Here is a 23,533-nt window from a genome sequence, read left to right as displayed (position 1 = left end):
TAAAAATCCTTCAGTGGTGATGACGTTGTTATACCTAAGCAATCCCCTTGGAACCTGAAGGCGGTCTCCAAAATTTGGAATAAAAGGAAGAACCAATGCACACATTTGCATCACAAGCCAACTGAGCCTGTCTGATTATTACGACAGGTTTTAAGTAGGCTGCAGTGAGCTGCTAGGCTACAGCTTTCCCTGTTAACTCTGGACTAATTCTAGTATCAGACAGAATAACACCAGGGCTTATTGTGCATAGAGAGCAGTTGATTTTACAAGAGACACAGCCACACGTACCCCAAGAATGTGCTGGTACTCCACAGAACTGGGAAAGGAAACAAATGACACCATGTGCTGTTTTCATGAATGTGCCTGTTGATTTTTAAAAGCTTGTAATTCTTGAAACAGAACAAACACGGGAACTGAGAATGATGGGGGTTTGTTTCAACACTAAGTATTTTAAATGTATATGTTTTTTAACAAATAGCTGAGTCTCATTCATGGACTGTAAAATCCACAGATGCATAGCACCATATGATAATGAAACCACTACTGTTATGAACTTCAATAAACTGATAGTGCCCCTCTGATTCCTTCCCAATGACTATTTATAGCTCACTTAGGAAAATGGTTTAGATGGGAATGTGCATAGTATACAAACACTATGCACATTCACAGTGGTGAATAAACCAGTGCAAAAGCCCATGCTGGCTCTGCTGCGAAGCCATTTGGTTATCCGTGTGCATTAGAAATGGCCCAGTTACATAATTAGTATGAAAAACTGACACACTTGTAACTGCTCCTGACTGAATACAAGATAATTTATCTAACTGGAGCTGGCACAGGGAAGAAAATAGGCCTTTGGTATTTTTATCAAATTTGCATGGACCTGAAGAGAAAGGAGGCCTGCAAGGTTCTGACCTTGCTGGCACCAGTGTGAGAAAAGGGATGGAAAGCAAAGACGTTTCATTCAATTATCTTCTCATTAGGTTTCCATAGCAATGGCACTTTAAGCAGGTCAAAACTTTCTCAGTGGAAACAAACACTGAGCTGCTTGTGGGCCCTGCATGTGTGTGTGTATTTCATAGCATCACCAGCATGGAAGTCACCATGTTGGTCCCATAGGCTTGGTCCAGGGACTGGCAGTAGGCAGGTGGGGGTATGTCACCTATTTAATAACTGACTGGTTGGTCCCAGCCAGGGGGTAGGTAACTGCCAGCTAAAAAGTCTTTGACAGCAAAGAGCAGGGCCCGATGTACTGCACGCAATGCATCCCTGTTCTCTGCGCATTGCTCACTGTGTGCCACCTCGACTAGCTGCGACAAGTCTGACCTTGGTGTGAAAGGCACCCTTCATACTTCCCCATACAAAATTAACAGGATTGAAATCTTCTTCCAGCTGCTCAAAGGCACACTGGTTTCCCTCCTCACGTGTCCCAGGCGTCGTTTGGCTGGCCTCTTGCTCCCATTGTGTGGGTTATTGTGGGAGTTTCCTGCCCTACTTCTCTTGAGGAGGCTGTTTAAAGGCAGCATGAATAATTTGGCTTTGACTAAATCAGGCCTCAAACAAGTGAAAACAGGGCCATACACATTCACTGATCTTTTTGGATTCCTGCAAGCAGTGGATATACAAAGAAATGCATCTTAAATGCAAACATCTCAAGTATAGCAAGCTCTTCTTTCCCTTCCAATATTCTTTTCCTTTTTTAAACTCTGCAAGAGGAACAATTTATTCTGTTGGCAATTGAGTGCAGCCTTTAGCATTCTCTCTTTGGGGGATTTGTTTGTTTTCTGCTTTGTTCTTCTCAGGTTTTGGCCTCTCTGCCTCACATCCCCTGTTAGACTTGCACTCCTCTTTCTTTGCAGATGAGCTTACAAATACCTGCCAAAGTTAATCTGAGCACCTTGAGAAGTTGCCAGAATCTAAGGTGATAGAATTTAAGCCCCCCCCCAACCATGGGATGATTTAATAACCTCCTGCATTCAAATCCTAACCTGCAGCGTGGATGCTGCAGGGAAAGAGGATTAGGCAATCAAGTGTTAAAAACTGAAGGCAAAGGCCAGTAAATTAGTGTATAGAAGGGGGCAGAATTGAGGCTTGCATGAATCTTTTTGCAGCTTTCACTAAAAATCATTGTGGAAGATGGGAACACTGAAATGCAAGCACTCTCCCAGCCACCAGACTAATATGGAGTTCCAGTTTATACCAGGGGACACTGAATGGCTGTACTACAGCACATTTGTTGCAGAGAATCTGTAAAAACAGATTCAGTCAATTGTCTCTCCTGCAGTGACAACAGCATGCAGATAGCAGCCACTTGTGTTATGGACTTAACTGCTTGCCTGCCAACAACCTCTGAGAAAGTCACAACGCCCGAGGAGCCTCCTGTGTGACTCCTGCTATGACATTCCCAACAAGCCGTCAGAGATCTGGTCAAACTGTACCAGTGGCTCAATACATCCTGTCGAGTGGCTCAATACATCCTGTACACATAGGGAGGATGACAAAGACATTCGCTCTCAGGAGCAGCTGAGGCAGAGAGTTGAGGACACAGCTGCCAGAGGCACAGCAGTTCCCACACACCAGGGGAATGCAAAGACCCTGAGCAATGTTGTCCTGTACTGCCTGCACCCCACATGTGCCTGCTTTTCTTCTCCCTGACAAGTCTGCTTCTGGCCAGTTCCCTGCTCTGGCAGAGTCTTGAATTTAGGTCCTGAGTATCACAGGGTCAAGAAGAATTGAACTGTACTGAGTCACAGGTTGAGGAGTACAGCAGGATGAACTGTGGCACTTGATATGAAGTGTGACCATTTCATTTACTTGGTCAGGAGTGTGCTTGAGTGGTACAGTTCGAGAAACAGCAGGTGATTCACACAGGAGGTGACAATTCATAACACCCACTGCCATGCAGAGGTAGTGGGAATGACTGTGAAACATCAGATACATGATACAGCTGTTACCTCATTCATTGTTTTCATCCTTCCTTTTTCTAGCAACTGCAAAGAAAAAAACCAGTATATAGGAGTGTCAGTACCTCCCTCATCCTATCTCTATGCAGTGCTCTTGGGTCTCTCACCCATTTCCTTCTCTTTCCTGGCAGTTCTCTGATACACCACATCTGAAACTTGCCCAGAGGCCGATGGAGCAAACAGTGATAGCAAACAGATCTATTTCCCAAGAGGGAAAACACACAACTTCCCCTCTGAAACATCCCCCCAGTTCTTCTAAAAACAGGATGAGAGTCAGGATGCAGCAGCCTGAGTTCAGGGGACTGGGTTTAACCTGGATTTCCTGGCAAACATGCAGAGCTCATCAGTTTGTCATGTAGACTTGAATGCTCAAAAATGGGAACAGGCTAAAAGTTGGGTTACATTGTTTAAAAGCTCTGTTTACAATTATGAGAAAACCTTGCTCAGTCCCCTATCTGAGTAAACATCCTTGGGGTGTTGCCATCACTTGGAAATAATAGGGATTGTATATACAATACGTCCCCAGATCAACATGGTATGGGGTCAGAGAAGTAATAGTAACTGCTAAAGAACACATTTACTGCATATGTGCTACAGTGATGATTCTTCTAGCAAAAGCAGAAGTCAATGTGTTTGCAGAGAAGCCCCTGCAGTTCTGGGGAGATTTTTGTTTAAAATGAGTAATATTGCTTAAAGATGCTGTTGCCAATTTACTGAAGGCACACTGAAAATCTGCAAAGTTACCCTAGCACCACAGCTTACAGCAAGACTGCAGTTCAAAAGGTGGAAATCTTGGAAAGGGCAGAGGGAAGTGAAATTTATTATTCAGAGAAGAGAGCTACAAACACCTCATTCCCTGCTTTGCATTATTTGCTGAATACAGCATGACTTAGAAACCTGATGAACTGTTTCAATTTATAGACGGAACTCCAGTAAGACAAAAAAACAGAGCAACTGTGAAGCAAAGCTTGAACAAATATGACTTTGCTTTCTATTGTTTATGGATAATTTTTCAGGCCACATCAGTACCCTTGCTGTTACTCACATAAGTCTCAGAGGTTTTTGCTACAGTGAAGATTTTTCTCTGTGTCAGAACCAATCAAACAAAAGCCATATTTGCTAGGGCATATATAATGCACAGAGCAGGTTCACATGTGCAGTCTTTTTTGTAGCTTCATCCAATTAACAGGAACAATATTGTCAGTAATAGAGGAAGTTAGTACTGGCCCAAATACCTTCTGGAGGGACAACTCACAATGACAAACAATTCTGCCTCCAGAGCCATTTAATCCCTTTTGCCTCCCTCCAGGCCCTATGGCTGCTCATCTGTGTTACAGCACATCACCCACTAGACAAACACGTGTTAAACAACTTGTTGGACTGAGGGCAGTGACTAATTTTGCACTGACTTTGACCAGACTGGGCAGCAGGGTTAGTAAGAGTCAAGGCAAGACTGAACATACACTGCTTGTCCACACAAACAGAATTCTTTCCTACCACAGCCCACCAAGGTTAATCTGTTTTCAGTGTGGTGTACAGTGGAGCCTGTTGGACTCTCTCTTCCAACTGGGTACCACAGAAAAGGGAAACCAAACCAGGTTAAAGCAAACATTGCTTCTCCCAGCCTGTCTGGAATCTCTAAACTCTGGCGAATTAAACAACCATCCAGATGTGTTATTTTTAAAACTTTACACCTTGGTAGTGTTAAGCTGCAGGGTGTGCAGGCAGCAGTGCTGGGTGAGGGAGCTACTGAGAGTGACCACGTTCCAGACAGCTCCTGAAAGTCTGGATGGCTAGTTTTGAACAAATCTTTCCTTTTGTTACCCAAATCTCTTTGTGAATATGAGAAACCAATGCACATCTACATCAAGTTTCGTGTTCGGCAAACTACTCTCATAACAAAAGACGTTTTGTAAAAGGTTTACCCCACATGTTCCACACAGCATAAGAGGGACACAAAAACAGTGTCCCCAAAGGGACAAGCTTTCCTGTCTCATAGCATGCCCACACAGAAAATTCAGATTAAAGCCATATACTAAACACTGAACACCCCAAAAAACACTTGGGGCCAACATGACATCCTCCCTGAAAAGCATCAAATTCAACATGTTAGTAGCAAGTACAGATGTGTTGGATGGGCTTGAAGTCGTTATTTTCCTGCAGATCAATTTTATAAACTCTGCCTCCTAGGAAGAGGCAATTCCTGTGAAAATTCAGCCCTCCAAGCTGAGGGAGATGAAGCCAGTACTGATGTGGCAGGCTGTCACTAACAGGCCTTTATTATTTCAGATTTGAATAATTTGTACGGTATTGAGTAGATATCATTTATTATTTTCAACACCTTATCCAATTAGCATGCATCACACGACCTTGTGTCTTATTGTGCAAATATCTGGCACAACCTGTCCTGCACAAGTTTCATTTATATGATCAGGCTAATCACATACACCCTTCTACAAATACTCAAATGGGACACTTCCATTCTTGAAAGGTCCACAAAAATCACACGTCTCTTTTATCTGAACTAAGATAAGGTGGTTAATTCCCTTTCAGTGAGGTAAATGGGCTATCTCAGAAGATGTTTGTGTAGGTACTGTCTTCTCACTCAGTTGTTTGTGGTACAACACCTACACAGAGACATAACTTAATAAGCTGGTTAGAACTTGCAAATGGAGATTTTTTCCCAGTTGTGTGCTGTCCTCCTGTGAGATCCATATCTTATTATTACCTGAGGTGGGATGATGATATTTATCCATGGGTAAAGTGCTTTGAGGCTGAGAGAAAAGCATTAGGATTACAGGATAACCTTGGAGGTTTACTTCCCAGATTAGAGTTCTCATAATGTTTCCATCCACATGACGCTTCTGATTTCATTACACTGTTAGACAGGCAGATATCCTTCAAGAAAACTTTTTCATGCTTCAATATCTGAAGTATGACTATTAAACTCTAAGACTTCTAGGCCTTCTCTTGTACCAGCATATAATATGGGGGCAGTGACAGTACCCAAGGTAAAATTCACCTTATCTGCCTTAGGCTGTTTTGAAAATGAGCATCTACCTCAAGCAAACCATCTTTGCTTTCTCTCTGGGTGATGAAATGAGACAAGGCACCTCTAAAAGAAAATTTATTGCATTCTGAGACCTTTAACATGAACTAGCTTTCAGACAATCACAAAGGAAGCCCCTAAGCAGCTGTCCACTACCACACAATTGACTTCTATTTAGTCAGTGTGAGTCCCATACTCTGCATCCACCACAGATCCTTCTAGGACTGACAGTCCTTCTACTGAACTAGCAAAAACAAGGGTAGAAATCTTCCTATTACTGTCCAATGTTGAATCACTGGAAGATATTCAAATGTGGGACTGTAAAACCTTACAAAAGCATGTCACATCACAACTGTATTCCACGTACTACCTATGAACTAGTCCAGCTGGCACTACCCCAGGAAGTGCAGGCAATTGGAAAAACAGTGGCAGTTGTCTTCATGTACCACTGCACGTTACCCTCAGCAGTACGGATCCAAGATCTCGGGATCAAAGGAAGGAGGCACAGAAAACAAGCACACACATTGCAGCAGGAGGTGACAGTAAACAGAAACCCTCTCAGTCCTCACAGAGAGGTTTTTATTAAGGACTTCTAAAATTAAAGTTCCTTTTAACTTGGTTTTAAATACTTCATTCCCTTGGCACCTTCTTCAAAAGCACAGTTACAAGCTCAGGAGTGCACAGGAAAAGGAACGTGATATAAGTTTGTAACTCTCCCTTTCCCTCACCTATCTTTTTGGCTGCATTTAGGTCTAGTCACAGAAAGTAATTTTTAAAGAAAGTTTACTTTGCAGAGAATGTGAAATCACCGGTGTGCCTCAAAAATGACTACCAGTTGTATTGGTGTATGCACACCCCAAGAGGGGAGAAAAAACAACCCTCCCTTGTTTGATATAGTAAACCCAAAATAATAAAAGGCCAAAAGAGAACAAGAGAAGGAGCAGGTTCCAACACAGGTTTCATTAATAATGGCTGGATTTGAAATCTAGAAACATCAATGCAATCTAAAATGAATTTACTCCCAAGGAGAAAGAAAACGTACAAAATTCCCTCTCCCTGTTTTCTTTCCTGTGTCTTCACTTACTTTCTTTCAGTGTCGGGTGTTGATGCTGTGCTGCTGAGACCAAGTGACTCCTGCAAGAGAAGACACATAGTGGTGAGACCAGACACAAGAGAAGCCTTTACCCAATTTGTGCAGAATATCAAATTAAAGACCAAACAAATCAAAGTAGGTGATCAAAATCTATGTGCTTACCTCAATCTGGGATCGCAGCTGTAGAGATGTAGGACTCACATCAGGTTTCTCCTAAAACACAACAAATGTCAGGTTAATGAAATTATTCCAAATATCGGAAAGAAGAAATCTCAAGGGGAGAAAAAGGGAAGAAGAAACAGGGTAACAGAAATTAGGATACCTCAAAACAATTCTAATAGTAAACATTAACCTCTTCAGAAGAAATCACTTTCAGGATAAACCCTGAAATAATACGGAAAAGCAGCTAATTCCATATATCACCAAAGAATATAGCAACAGGTAAAACTGCTAGATAGAAGTGATTCAAAACAAAATACAAAGTAGATTTATTTATTTATTTTCACTAGATCATCACACAATTTGTTAGCTAAGTTCAAGTGCAATTTCCAAAAATTCACCTTCAGGGAAAACATACTGGGAAAATTTGGGATTATAAGAGCATATCTGAGCTAAAAATACCAAGAGGATTCAGATACATTTCAGAAAGGTCAGTTTCTAGCATAGAAACTTGTCAACAGTGTGCAGTTCAAATAACCTTCCTTCAAACATCTAGGGTATAACCATTTACTCCAGGATTCTGCCATCCAGGCTTCCTTTGCAGTCAATAGAGAGACACAGAAACTCTTACAGAACAACTCACACGGCAGGTTTCAGCTCTAAGTCAGATGATAGAGTCCCACTGGTGGTGTCTAATTTAAGATTGCAAGCCAACTGCCTGAAAGGTACGTACTATTAACATGTATTAACTGAAATCAGTGGGAAAAGTCCAGTTAAAATAGAGGAAGATATTATAGCTTTCAGTATTGAGAAATACACTTTGTGTATGAAATCATGGGGGAATCCACTTATATCTATTTTATTCTCAGCCAGTCCTAGCCCTTGTGAAGTTATTGCAAAGTGAGTACTGTAACTTACTCATCATAGCTGGGTAAGCAACCACAGTAGAATGCATGCTTCAAAAAAATAAAAATAGATTTGTTTCCCAATACTGGAGGGACTTCTTGTTCATGCATTCCTCAGCCTACATGTAAAACTCTTATCTCCGTGAAATTGTACTTCCTATGCCCTTTGTTTACAGAAAGGGTGACAAAACATTCTTGGGATTTAATTTAAAAAAAAAAAAAGAAAACCAGACACAATTTTCTGGAAATGCAGCCTTTTAATATTAAACAGGAAATTACCACTGACTGCCATGAAGTGGTTTTAGATTAACCCACCCAGAAAGTCTACAAGATCTAGAGTAGAGAGGATCCTACTCTGCCATCATACAACTGAGTCAGCTTGCACTGTTGGCCATGGCAGCCAGGAGGGCAAAGGATCCTTCACAGTCCTGTGCTTGCTAGTACACAAGGGTGACACTGGGTCACTGTCCCACTGGGGGATTTTGCCTGGCCATACGTGGTCAGTGTATCTGCTTTTGCTGATTTTATAACATGAAAAGGGAAGTGAAGTTCTTAAGTGGAAGTGGACACGGAAAGGCGATCACATTCACATACTGACAGGTCCAAAGGACTCCTCCAGTCAAGCAGAAGCTGGACCAAGCCCAGGGAAATTCCACTGATGTCCACAGATCAGAGAAGTGAAATTAGCTATTTGGCACCCTCTCTTTTGCCATTAGCTCTGCCAAAATGGAATCCGATTAAGTTTTGCATCTGGAAAAGACTGCAGGCACAGTGATGCAAATCCTCCTCAGATATTCTCCAATCCCTACCTAGCAGTTTGCAAGGGGGGAGGGAAAGACAAGCCTCACAGTACAAACACTTCACATTGATGAGCACCTTGTTAGTCCACACACTGCTGCACTTCCAAAAAAGGAGCATTTTATGTTACAATTTCAGTATAACAGTCAGGAGAATCCACCATATCCCCCACATGCCTTTAGATCCCAAGTTCCTGATGACTTATCTATCGCCTTAAAAAGCTGCTTGCTGCAAGTTTGTTTTGGATTTTTTTTTGTTTTTTTTTTTTTTTTTTTTTTTTTTTTTTTTTTTTTTTTTTTTTTTTTTTTTTTTTTTTTTTTTTTTTTTAATATGCTAGTTTTTTGTAAACTATCCTTTATAAGATGCTGCCTGGCCTCCCAAGACTACAGAAGTCTTTTGCTTGAGCAGCTGCTTGTGAAGTTGAAGCCTGAGACTGCAACTAGATGAAAAGTTACTATTTTCAGCCTAAAACTATTCAGATGAACAGTCAGCTGCATCCCATGTAACAAAATCCTAAAAAAATCTGACTGTATTTGCTTTCTTTTTTTCTCATTTGTTGTCAAGCCCACCCTGTCAGAATAGGAGCAGTTTTGTAGAATCAAGATGACTGTGGAGGGTAGAAGCAAGGACAACCCTCCTCTTCCTCCTCTAAACCTCCACTTTGCAATGCTGGGATGCAAAATACCTAATAGTCCTGCACTGTTGTGATTGATATTCCTACCTTTACAGTAGAATGGTGTTTCTTTCCATTGCTATTTACACAAGAAACCAAAGGAAAATACTTAAGGAAATAGTACTCTCAACTGAACGTCTGGCTTAGATCTGTATCAGAGATCACAGAACTTTCATCAGCCTCGAGCAATTCTATTTATTTTGGTTAAAATCCATTAAACCTCAGGTTAAACCTCACTTTAAAATCCACGTGTTGTATTGACTTTTATTCATCAGGATCAGCGCCCTTTTTTACCAAAGGCTAATTCTAGAAAGTTGAGCAAATGTTGTACTGTTGGCATGCTCTCAAGCAGGCTATGGAATCTTTTCAGAAAATATTTTGAAAGGTTAGTTTCATGAAAGTACATCTTTCACCCTTCTAAACCAAATCTTAAAAATTAAACAGAGGATAGCTTTTGCTTATAGAACAGTGGCTGCAGTAACAGACATTCCTAGACTGCATTGCCAGGGCTCTGGTCTAGACAAAGCAGGTGTCAGAGTGATAGGTATTTTCTGTCTTAGCAGCCTGCTGCCCCAGATATCTGCCCTCCACATATGCCCATAAAGCTTGTCAGAGGTGTACCAGACATTCACACCACCTACACACTATGCAGTATTGGTGAACGAAACCCAATAACCTGAGAAAGTACCCCACCAAGTGCAGGCTCCTTAAGCTACATAATTAAACCCAGTATCTCCTGAAAGCAAATGATTTACTTACATGGTTTCCGGATTTAAGGGGCCCTAGGCAGGCTCCTGTCCTGTGCCAAGACACTGTCAATGCATATTCAACTAGTCCAATACACTATTAAATCACAGCAACTAAGATCTGAAGATTGTGGAGAAATTGAGATATTCATCAATTGTATCCAATCCCCAAGGAACATATTAGAGGGAGGACAAACTGGCTTAGCACCAGCCTGTCCAGCTACCCTTGAGGTCCAAGGTCAGCACAGCATAGAATCTCAAATACCAATAATAAACCCAGAGGGAGCTCTTAAAAATTAGTAATGCTAATATACTGTAGAGTGAAGTCCACTGAATTTAAACTAAGAATTCCTCCATCAAATCACCTACAGCTGATCTAAATCAATCTCAGCTTGAGGAAAGTGCCTGCGGTGGCAGACTGGTAAGCTTGGGAGCTCTGGTGCAGAAGCGCAAATTGGTGAAATACTTTTTACAAATCACTCCTTTTGGAAGAAAACATGTAGTAAGCTTAACAAACAGGACTTGTGCTTATGCTTCATGCCTTTAGTTGTTTGCTTCAGGGTTCAAGAAAGAAGCTTACTTCACAGGTAGCTTTTTTTTGGTCTACTTTGTACACTGTGATTTATGTGATCATTTGCGTACATTTTCTTTTCAAATTATTGCAGGTTTCTAAATATTGTGATTTTGGTTTTATATACTACCTTCCTTGTAAAAATCTTCAAAACAGTTTTGCGACCATTTATGAACTACGCCTAAAAACCACAATTGGGTAGAAAGTATAAAGCAAAAAAATACATGGGAAAGAACCTGAAAACCTTTTTCCTGACTGGAATAGTAGTTTTTGAATTCATGAGGGATTTTTCCTCCCATGATAACGTCAGTTCAGTTGTTCTGTAGGTAATGTAACAGATAAGAGACAGATCATGGCCTATCTGAAAGCACTGTTGTGTTGTTCTGCTCCTGAAATACACATACATAGTAGAGAAGAACATCCAAAAGGAAAACTGGTTATCCAGGGTATGGCTCACAAATTCTAGGGGGAATGTGTGTATTTTAATTACCTAAACATTATGCTTCATCTATGCTTCACACCACAACTTAGTTTAGGAAATTATATTCATTGAATGAATCCTTTCTAATTAGAAATTCATGAACCTCTTCACAGTTTCTGCCACAGGAGCTGTATCCATTTGAATCATAAATTTAAACACTCCTCTGCAGATCCCAAGACAGGATTAATCTCACTGTGCAGACAGCAACTATGCAAAATGAGACCCAGATGAATGCTGGGAAAATTCAGTGACACAACCAGTAATTTATAAATAATTTTATGAAACCATTTCAGCAGGTGTAATTAAGGCACCTACAGCTGAAAATTTCAGAGACAATTCTGCCAGCCTTTTCCCAAATGTTTTCTCTCTTTGCTCTGAACATGCACTGCACGTTCTAGTCTAGCTTCTGAAATGATCAGACAAAGTTGTATCTGAAAGACAGACAGAGCACCAAAGGCCTGTAAGTATTTACTTTAAAAACAATCGTTCTGCCCTGGTGTCCTCCACTGTACACCATATTTCAGCCTCTGTGGAGGTTCTGGAGAAGAAAAAGGGAAGGCCCTGTGCAGAGACAGCACAGGTATGCAGGTGTGTAATGGAAATCACCTACACATCACTAGCTATGGGTTACAGGCCAGAATAAAGAAATAAAAAGACCTATTCTTGTGTCAACCACATCAGCAAGTGTTTGAGAGAACTAAACAATCCAGTGAGCTTCCAGTAGTACAGATTAGTTGAAGTCCATTTTCAGTCTCAAACCACAACCTCTGGACCATCCCCTAAGCTGTTTCAGTGAACAGAGAAAGTTTTCTGCTCCATTACTTTTGCATGTTAGAGCCAGAGCTGATACATGCTAAATGATAACATCCTGCAGCAGAAGCAAAACTCTGATCAAGGAAATGAGCTATGTGGAAGGAATAGTTTAAAAAAAAAAAAAAAAAAAAAAGGTACTTCAAAAAATAAATACTTCTACACATGAAACAACAGTCCAAGTGTCTTAGTGCCTCATACAGAAGTGCAGACATAGGTAAACACTTAGCTTAACTACTGATGAAATGCAGCTTCAGAGGGAACACACAGTTACAGCACTCACATATCTGCTTTTACTCTTAGGGAGGGAAGAAAAATCATGCCTCTCAGCTTGACGCAAATGCTGGAATCTATTGAACCTAACACATCACTGGGGGAAGCGTTTGACACTCTCCCCTTTGCCAACATTGAAAACAGAAGGGTATTTTTTTCATCCATCTCAAATACACAGCATTCAACACTAAGGCTGGGAGCCACAGGGGCTGAAAAACATTCCACGATGATTTTGAAAAACATAATTCATTAGCAATTACAGAGAAACTGCAGCTTTTGTAAAGCCTGTAACAATAACAAGTGAGGCAGTGTTAACTCGTAAATCCACTTGTAACAAACAGAAGCAGAATCCAGTGAAATTACAGCACAAACACAAAAACCCCCACAACAGCTATGGGCTTGAGAGAAAGAAAAGTCGATACGGAAACACAGCATTCTGCAGTGGGGAAATCAAATACCTTCTGATCAATTTGCCAAACAAGATGAAGCAAGCCCTGAACTATGGTAGCTGCCTTTGTACTAAAAACATATTAATGTAAAGGCACATGAATGCAACTAGGACACAGCAGGTCTTTGATTGATGCATTTTACACCCGCTACTCAAATGGTAAAAGAGTAAAGTCCTCTTGCGCCTCTGTACTAGAACTCTTGTTGATATTAACAGGATGAATAAGACCTGTATTCTTTGCCTAAAAATCCTTACATCTGTCAGCACTGGCCAAAAAGAGACAAAAAGAACTGTTGTGAAATAATAATGGAAGACATGGGTTTCTAGGGAGGACATTAGGATAGTGAGGATGTTTTTTGCATAAGGAAGAGCTGGAATGTTTCAGAGGAATGAAAAAACCCTAAACAAACCACATCAAGGAGGCTTATATGTGAAGCCAAAGACGGCTCAGGATGTGACACAGACGAGGGAGGCACAAGGTTAAGCCCAACTAGACATTGTCCAAGTGGGGCCCTTCTTGTGCAGGAGCTGACAACGGACCTGGGGAAGAGTCACCACTTCCCTCAGGGAGATGGTTTTCTCCTATGCAAAGAGGAGACACAAGGAAGAGAGAAAATAAATGAATAAACAAACAAGCAAACAACAGTTTGTTTCAGGGTACTTAGCAGTAGGAATGGTCTGGCCAGCCAAGTACAGATTCCTTGCCCAGGTGCCGACCCTTTGGCAAGGATGGCTATGGCAGCACGCTGATACCTTGACCTCAACTACCCCCTGAACCAATATCCTTAAATAGTGAGGAAAGCAGCACCTCTGAGAGCCACATGGCCCCACCACCATCCTGCACCCTGCTTTTCTGTAATTGCAGGGCCAGGAATTTAGAGTGGTTTTGAAGTGAAGCACTTAGCGATAAGATGAAAATAATCACATGTTGCTCCTTGCCTTGAAAGCCATGGCAGAATATGCCAAAACTCTTTCTGAATATCAGTGGTCCTGATTTGTTCCTATGTGCTCTTCAAGTTCAGGACACCTGCTCCTAAAGGGTGGTGATGTTCTTCATTTCCCTCTTCAAAACACTTTTCAGATCTTACCAATTCTTCATTTTCATGTACACAAAGCTGTATTAATATTTTTATTATTTGCCATTTTCTCAAGTTCTCTTTAGTATTGTGAAAAACAACAAGAGATGGATTTTGTTTTTGAAAAGTGGCAAGGAAAGAGAAGGGGAAGCTCAGGTTAAGAACAATGCCTCCAGGAGAACATCGACAGCTGTGCTCTAAATCCTTTCAGACGTACCATGGAAGCATAGGCTAACACTGGTCCGCTGTCGTATTTGTACACATACTATACTTGTGCACCTACACACCAACATTCATGTCTCCAACACACGGAATTTCAGCTGATCTATACTGCAAATGAATGGAAGCTTTTGTGCTGACTTAATCAATACACTCAAGGCTCAGGGATTCTCGTGAAATGAGTTGTTATTGTAATACTGATAACTTTTTCTGCAAGTATAGCCCCTTTCACATCACCATTTACTGTGATAGCTAACAATTTAAAAACTATGTGTTGTTTACACTTTATGTTGCACCAAACAATAAGTTACCAATGAATTACTCAGAAGACCTGTAGCAGAAAACAGAAACTACAGTTCACTTTGAGATACTAAGGCCTTAAACACCCTGGTAAACTTCAGGAGGAGGTAAATCAAAAGAAAGAACTACTCATTAAGAAATCTACAAAAGTTTTTTTGTATTCCACAGATGGATGGAGTACCAGCAATGAAGTCCCTCATTTCAGGGGGAAAGAAAAAGACAAAATTTTGCATCAATTTCATTCTAGGAAAGCAAGTGATTTGCTTGACTTCACTAAAAAGGAGACAGATCTAAAAGAATTATAAAGGTTATCTAATGGGAAGCAACGGGTATTTTGGTTTAAAACTCCCCCCTGCTTTTTAATTTTTTTTCTCATTTATATCGAACTGATAAGCTGAAAGGCACTTTGTGTTAGAAACTTTGATCACACAGTCACTGTAATGCACAGTAAAACTGGACAGTTCTCTCCATTTCTTTTGCTTGAGACATCTCAAAGCAAAACCCAAAAATATACGAGAGAGATCCGACTCTTTCTGTTAGATTCTTCATTTGTAGTCGGCAAAACCAAAATTCAGAACTCAACAACATCATGACCAGTGAAAGAAATGCACTAATTCTTAAGAAATCTGGCACTGCCCTTTGTTTCTACAACTGTTACTCTCTGGGCTGCCTGTGGCTGCTGTCAGGCCATGCTTTACAGAGCTCCTGACTTCCTCTTGGCTTTGCGTGCCTCTGGGAAAACCTGCACCTACATCCAATTTTAAGAAGTCTGTATGTATAAAGGTTCATGTACCTGCTCTTTAGGTTTTGTTAAACATGAAATCAAACCCTTCAGAACAGAACTAAATCCCTTATTTAATTCAACTAAATGGAATTAAGACTTTCTCACACCCAGCACAGAATTTCTGAAAGTTTTAGTGCTACTGATCAGAAAATGGATGTAACTTTCAATCTTTTAGGGAAGTGAAAGAATCCAGTAAAAATCCCCAACAAACAAACAAAACTAAAAACCTAAACAACACAAATAAAACCACACCAACCCCACCAGGAAAAAGAGGCAACAGAATCATGTAACAGACTACTGAGCTGAGCCAGGACCAGAGCCAAATTATCCCACATCCCTGGCAAGCGGTCTTATCATGAAGCTGTGCCCACACACGTTTACTGGTTTTCTCATCTTTCCATGAAGAAAATCAAACAGCCTACTGTTACATCATTTTGTGCAATAATAATTATGTCAAAACTTTAAACATTTGGGCAAAATGGATTCTTGCTTTCCAACTCACAGTAACTGTACCTCTTTTTTCCTCTTTCAGAGGTTAAAAACATCAACAGCTGCTAGCTCAAAAAAGCAGACATCCTGAACACAGGTCTTTGTTGGCAGTAAGCCTTACAGTCCAAGCTTTCAAGACATCCATTCTCTGCGGTTTAGACTGGGTAGGCCCTTTCTGCTGATTTGCTTTATCAGTTTAGTGGTTTTAATTCAGCTTAGTTCCTGCTTAGTGACTTCTATGTTCATTATTTCACGAGCATACCGCAGGTGAAAAGTTGTAACAACATTAGATATGCTGTATATTTCATGACTTATAAATAAAGAGGGCTGGTGGGGTCTGACTCCCATTTCAGCCAGGAAACAGCAGGAATATAAACAAGGAAAGGTTTTGACAAAAAATTTTCTATCAGACAAACTTGTGTCAGCATACTGGGAACTGACTCTGATAACATTTTTCTATTACAATAAACTCATTCCGAAGAAACAATTTATTTCAGGATTCTTTTGAAGAAGGCTCTTGAAGCAGGAAAGAAACTGGTCATACTGAGGGAAGTTTTCATATATATTTCTAGAATATGACTTTAGTAACCATTTTAAAAGCAGAATAAATGTTTAACTTGTAATTAAACTGGTTCTGCTTACTACGTAGATATGTGAAACTGAACACCTGACATTAAGACTGATACTATGAATTCATTCCCTAGAGCTGGGCACTGAACTGCTCACTCTCAGCCTGCATAAATGCACTCCAGGAATGTGAGGGGGTGAGGGGAGAGACATAGGGTTGATAGTTGGATGCTACCTTCAAAGGCTCCTAGAAAGTGAGAAATTTATTTCTTGAACAAGAGAACTGAAAACAAATTAATGCAAAAAAGGATTAGCCCACAAATTGCTAGTCTGTACTTAAACATCCTTCCTGCTATAAAAACTGCCTTTGATAAAAAAACCCTCAACTTTTAAATTAGCCATTCTCACTTTACCTTTGAAATTGAAGCCTATATTTGATGGATACTTTGGGCCAGAACATTACTTAAATCATCACTGGTCATCACATGATGATTATCACCAAAGTGAATTTCAAATCAACTCCAATGCATTCTTTAGGCTGAAAGTCAACATGGAAGACTGCTCCCATCAGAGGGAAAAATTATTACTGAATGCCATTATACCGTCTGGCAATGTTCTGTGTATTTACAGAGATGATATACAGCATCCCTGCTTGAGAATATTTTAAGAAGTAATTATTGCCCACTACACATTCATGATAAAAATCTTTACCTACACAACTACTGATAGAAATATTCTTCATTTTCTATTTACATTTAAAGTAAGACTGGGCTAAAAACTCATATGCCATAGATGGAGTAGTTCACAGGAACAGCCTCAACTGGTGGTGCAGCAAATTGAAGCCTTGCTCTATGGGATTACTGCTGCAGCAAGTTTTGCTTTGAAGGGTAATGGTGCAACAATTACATCTGACACCTCCAATACTAATCAGCACAACCGCTGGTAAGGGGTTAAATTAAAGGCTTCAATCACGCCATTAACAACTCCCGCTGCTGGGCCAGGCTCCAGCCCAGCTGCGGAGCTCCAGTCAATTTTTGCAGAGCTCAGCTGTTCTGCTGAAAAAGCACAAGTGGAGTCCTGCCACATGATCAGCACTTGGGGTAGAAGGTGGGTTTTGCCCTGGCACACAGGCCAGACAGAAGAAAAGTGCTTAATACACGTTTCAGTGACTCTTAAATTTAAAGGGCAACAAATTTGAATTCTGGGGATGTGTCAAGCAGCTCTAAGATGCTCATCCTTTTCTTTTTTCAAAGCAGAAGGCTTCCCCAAAGGGGACAGTGGCAGCAAGAACCCTCTCCCCAAGAGCTGCAGCAGCCTCCTGGTGAGATCAGGCTTGTGCAGTCTCTGGGGCTGATTGCTGCTCCCTCCAGCCCAGGGGCATCTCAGGCTAGCACAGGATAGGGATGCACAGCTTTGCTTTGCCCTGCTATGTTTTTACACAACATGCAGTTATTCCATCACAGACTGAGTGAGGGTCTTTTCCAAACAAAAGACCAATTGTTGAATGATGAACGAACTTGGTACCAAGAATGTCTCCAGAGAAAAAAATAATCATGACACTGTTACATGCTGCTTAAAGACAAAGCATTTGAACCTCAGCAAACATCCGTCCTTCAGCAATCACAGATAACTCAGACCCAAGGAATCTGCAAAGAAAGCTGCCACCACTGCTCCAAGTAAATCATCTGCAATCACTGGAGAATTAAGACACACAAGTATTCACTGGAGAATTAAGAGTGCTGCAGTAAAGCACTCTCTTGCATAACATTTTCTCCATACTTATTCCTGAAGCAGCAACTACAGTAGGCTTCTCCCCAAGTTCCACTTAAAACTTCATCCTTTTTCTCCAACAGACCATGGGTCACACTTGACTTTAAGATGGATACACAGAACTGGCCTTGCGAAAACAAATGAAGCTCAAGTGCACAGCACACTCACACTCCAAGAGCCACCCACAGTTTTTCAGTGATGCAGTGTGTCCAAGTAGCACATGCACTTCATTCCAGCAAAGCCTGTACAGCTTTGCACTCCTTCACACACCTTTTTATTCCCCCAATCCACTAAGAGCCAAGTTTTACTATTAAAGGAGTATTGCAGTCACAGGTAATCAAATTACGGCATTAAAAACGCTGGCATGCATTGCTTTGAATTTTTGTAACTTGCCTTTCAAACACACAAAGTGCTACAGCAATCATAGTAGCTTTTGTTTGGAGGTCCATTCAAAACCCAACCCCTTTGCTAATAGCACTAAACAGCTTATGCAGGTAATCTGGGAGCACAAGTGTTGGCTCTAATTTACAGGGATGTCCTGATAAACTAGGTAAAACTAGCATGTTTAAGTGAGTATACATCATCTGTACTGCTTCTGATTCCATCCACCATCCCACTGTGGGAAAGTGAACTCGTGGTTGTGTGGGGCCTTGTTGTCAGCTGGGATTAAACTATGAGACAGTACTTTTTGGTGCCCAGTGTGGATCTTGCAGGGTTCAAGATAACAACAGATTTGACCAGAACATGCTAGACTGAATTTATAGCCGTAATTGCTGATTAGCTATTAATTGGCAGGTGCTTGTCATGAGCCTTGCTTGCCTACAGTATATTAATCTAGTGCTTGTTAGTAGCTGGCTTTTGCTTTCTCTGCATGCTGTGCTGCTTATCACCTTCCTGTGCTGTGCCTGGGAACATTCTGATAACAGCAGTGGCGATGTGCCTGAGCTGGCAGAAGGCCAGGGACTCAGTGATGTATCTGTGCTGATGGACTGGACTGGCTGCAACTCCAGTGTGAACTCAAAGGGCCTGTGACCTGTGGACAACTCCATGCAGGAGCAGCTAAATCTTGAAGCATCTGTAGCTGTGGTTATGTCTGTGCCTCAGCAGGAATACTTCTGAAGGGGTGGTGGCCCAAGGATAAGTCCCTGACAGAGTAGACAGATCTTGAAGCATCAGTGAGTGTGGATAAATCCATGCTGGAGCACTTGAAAGTGTGTGGCCATGGATAAGTCCACAATAGAGCAGGTATTCCCTTGGAGGGACTCCAGCCACAGGTAAGGTCATGATAAAGCAGGTAAAGCCCTTCTTAAATCTTCGTTCACAAAGCCTAGCCATGATGATGATGATGATTTCTGAAGGGACTGTGGCTCTAGGTAAGGCTACACTGGAGCAGGGGCACCTCAAAGCAGCTATGGCTGTGGGTAAGACTGTGCCACACTGTATGTCACACTATACCCCTAAGGTTGCTGTGGCTCATAGATAAAGGCTCCACTTGGAGAAGGTACAGCCATAAAGGACTGCAGTTTGTGCATAAGTAGAAGCAAGGGAAGGAGTTCACTGCAGTGTTCAACGCTATAGTCTGGCTCAAAGGGACAAGGGGCAGACATTGTAACATATAGCTTTAAATCACTCTAAGTCACTATTTGAGTTGCATGTTAGAATAATTACTACAGCAGGAACCACATAAAGCAGTGAAGGACAAGTCTTACAAAAAGCAGTTCAAGTGCAGCAGCAAACCAATCTGAACTGGATTTGGTGCCCAGTAATTCCACACAACACACCATCCCTCCTGTCCTGAGCAAACTCAGTAAGACATTTATGGAGACTTTACCAGGGAGGTCCATAGGCTAGGAGAATAATATCTGTGTATTGCATCAAAGGATAAAAAAGGGGATGGCAGTTAATGAAGAAGTGTTCGATAGCGTGGCACTGAGTATGGCATAGATGATACGGAGCAAGGAGTGAATCATGTGCTGATTTTGGCTGAAGTAGAGTTAATTTTCTTCACAGTGGCTAGTATGAGCCTCTGTTTTGGATTTGTGCTTGAGACAACGTCGATAATTAGGGATGTTTTTGGTATTGCTGAGCAGTGCTTACATAGAGTCAAGGCCTTTTCTGCCTCTCAGCCAACTCCACCACCAAGCAGAGTTAAAATTGGAAGGGAACACAGCAGAGACAGCTGTAACTGATCCAAGGGATATTCCATACCATGTGGCATCATGCTCAACATATAACAGCTGGAAGAAGGAAGGAAGGGAGTGATGGCATTTGTCTTCCCAAGTCACTGTTACATATGATGGAGCCTTGCCTTCCTGGGCCACAGGAAGGAGTGAATGAATTCTTTGTTTTGCTTTGCTTGTGCGCACAGCCTATGCTCTACTCATTAAACTGTCTTTATCTCAACCCATGAGGTTTTTCACTTTTAGCCTTCTGATTGTCTCCCCCATCTTACCAGGGATAGGGGAGTGAGAGAGGAGCTGTGTTCAGCTTAGTTGCCAGCTGGGGTTAAACCACACCTTGAAGGCCAGCTAGAGCAAGCAAGCTCCACATTAAGCCCAGATGATTCATGGACAATATAAAGGCCATCTCATACTGTCATGCTACAGAAACTTGGGGCTTCTTCAGGACTCCCACTTCATATAACTAATTCTTCCCAATAATCTTCTAAAAAGCTGTGTACATTGAACAGAAACAGACCAAAACCAACTTACCAAAGACCTGACAGATAAATGATATATTACAATGACATAGGAAGTACAAGACTAGAAGAGACAAAGAAAATGTTGACAGCTGGAAAACGTAGTAAGAGAAAGAGCAAAGTAGACTGTACTCAGTAATCCTCAAGGTAAGAAGTGTTGAGCCAAACCTCATCCTGGAGATAGACAAAATACCTGGAATAAAGTACCATCAGCAAAACCATTTAAAAACCCAACCAATTGCACAAAACCCTCAAAGAGAAAGGCATTAGCAAAGGTACAAAGAAACATAAAACTCATAAACATCTACTAAATTAGACCCACAAGTCCAGAAACCTTGATGCCTCCTAATATCACTGTATTTTATTTCTACAAGCAATAACAATTCTCAAGTACAATCTAAACCAAATGGCAGTCAAAGCTTTAGACAGGAAAAAGCTATTGAAGTCAAACCATTTCAGTTAATAATTTGGTGCTAAGAACTTTAAGCTCTGCTTTGTCATTGCTGGCACTCCCATGGATTAAGCACACTGCGAGCTGCCTGCCTGCAACAAGCATAGTTGGCTGCAGGAAGAGAGCATGCTCAGTCTTGTCTCCTCTTCCCTCCAACGTATGTAAATTATTCATGCAAAACTTGATGAACAAATGACCAAACACCCTGTCTTTGCAAATGTCTTTGTGTAAGCATTATGACTCAGTTTGCTGGTAGGCACTCCAACTAAATTAATTTACCGTGGTAAGGAAAATTAGAGTGAAGTAAAACTTAAGCTGTACAAACACCTGCAAGACTTTCTAAACGCCTGGGTTTTTGCAGCCAAGACCTGCTTGTTTGGGCAGGTGCTGCCACTGTTATGGGAGTGTCCATGGTACAAATTCCTCTGCTCAACTGTCTTCAGGAGGGAAAGCTGCCCAGGCTTCTTGGAAACAAATCTGCTCTAATCACGACAGCAAAAAAATGTCTTGAAGTTTCATTTTTTTCCTTCTCACACTCCCCTTGGTACCTTTGGCATTTTTTTCCAGGTTATGGCCCTAAGGGGTTTAGTTACAAAAAGGCTGATGTAGGCTCTCACCAGTGCATAAAGCATGTATTTTAAAGTTTTTATGGTTTCAGATCCAGTTCTAACAGAAACTTCTCCTCAACAATATTGTCTCTTACTCAAGGTTATGTGCAGTCTGTGGATAAGTGCATGCCAATGGAATACAAAATGGGTTTTCAATTACACAAGATTTTGTTAAAAAACAAGTGAAATAAAAATAGTACTTTAGTAAGTGTAGCTAAAACTACAGAACAATCTCCCATATGGTACACTATACTTTCACATACATGAGCACATCCCTTTAAATCTGACAGATATTAGATCAAGTGTATTGCAGTGGGCTCAGCATGCTAGCCATGTCTATAAAGAAAATATGGGTTTATGCACTTCCACTGACTTTCAAATCAGAAAGACACAATGCATTTCATCAGCATCAAGTTTTATTCCCTTTCTCATCTGCTCTTCATTTAGCTTAATCTATGATCATTCTTATATATATTTTTAATATAATATTTCAGAGGAATTGAGGGGTTAGGATAACAAAGTATTTAAGCACATGCCTGGCAACAGTACTAGTCTGTTTAGGGTTTGGCATGTTTTTGCATGCTTTACTGGATGGAGTCCTGATCACACAGGACAGAGACAGCTGTAAGAGAAGTTAGTAAATAATACAGGATACCTTCATTTCTCATTGTATGGGATTGCAGTTCCTATAGAAAACACAGCTTTCACATTTTAAAGTGAAAGCTGCAGTTGCTATACAATTACCCAAGCCTTTAGAGAACAGAAATATCTTTTTAAATTTGGAAAAAAAGTAAATCACTTGCTGTCCAAGCATATCCAGAGGCCACTCTTCATCAGTGCAATAGATCATAGAAGCAAAGAAGACAAGAGGGTGGAAACTGGTCAGTGGGGGCTCCAGCAGTGACAGGGAGATTACCTGAAGTCTGTTTCATTACTCACCGTTCCTATAAATGCATGCACATCCTCACACCCAGGTATACTCCTTACACACCAAAATTCTGTGAAGGCTCCTATGACTGCAAAAGTGGATTTAACAGAATTCCTCAGATGTCAAAGATCTACTAGTACTTAGCACTTCTGAAAGCAAGCTCCACATCTTAACCAAATCGAAGTCTAATTTCTGATTTGAAACAATGCTTCTGCCTTGTGTTTCCCTGTCCTTGACATGTACTCAGTTCTAGCTTCATGAAAACAACACGTGTCAAGTGTATGTGCTATCGTAGAGCCTGTTTTCATATCACATGTAGCTTACTGTAACTTTTAAAATGCCAAAATTTAAGCTTAAGTAAGGTGATAGCATTGATTTGATGTGATCTTTATATTTTTTTAAAAAGTAACTAAATTGCCTCTCAGATGTCACCTTGAATTAGACACTATTAATTACATAAACTCAATTACTAGCCTTTTATATTAAGAGTTTTGTTTCCTCACACCTTCAGTACATTTCAGATCTAATTAAGAACCAACTTTTAACAGCACAACGTTTCACACTGAATGGATTCTCATAACTCTTCTGCAGCTGTTCTCCCTTGACAAGGCCTTGAAATGCCTGCAAGGATTCAAAATGCTGCTGCTGTTGTTTAGGTACTAAAATGTGAGGTTATC

The 23,533-nt window shown here is 40.9% G+C and overlaps 1 protein-coding gene across 1 annotated transcript in view; it reads right to left on the bottom strand.

Moving 5' to 3' along the window:
• The window catches only part of SASH1 (SAM and SH3 domain containing 1), a 533,011-nt gene that overhangs the window by 52,542 nt on the left and 456,936 nt on the right, over positions 1-23,533 (bottom strand). Inside the window, 2 exon segments of the mRNA XM_050315112.1 lie at positions 7,094-7,143; positions 7,265-7,315. Coding sequence (XP_050171069.1) covers positions 7,094-7,143; positions 7,265-7,315 — 101 coding nt within the window.

Source organism: Myiozetetes cayanensis, unplaced genomic scaffold (assembly GCF_022539395.1).
Source record: "Myiozetetes cayanensis isolate MyiCay16 unplaced genomic scaffold, myiCay2020 scf2-11, whole genome shotgun sequence".
Taxonomy (NCBI): Eukaryota; Metazoa; Chordata; class Aves; order Passeriformes; family Tyrannidae; genus Myiozetetes; species Myiozetetes cayanensis.
This window is presented reverse-complemented; position numbering and strand designations above follow the sequence as displayed.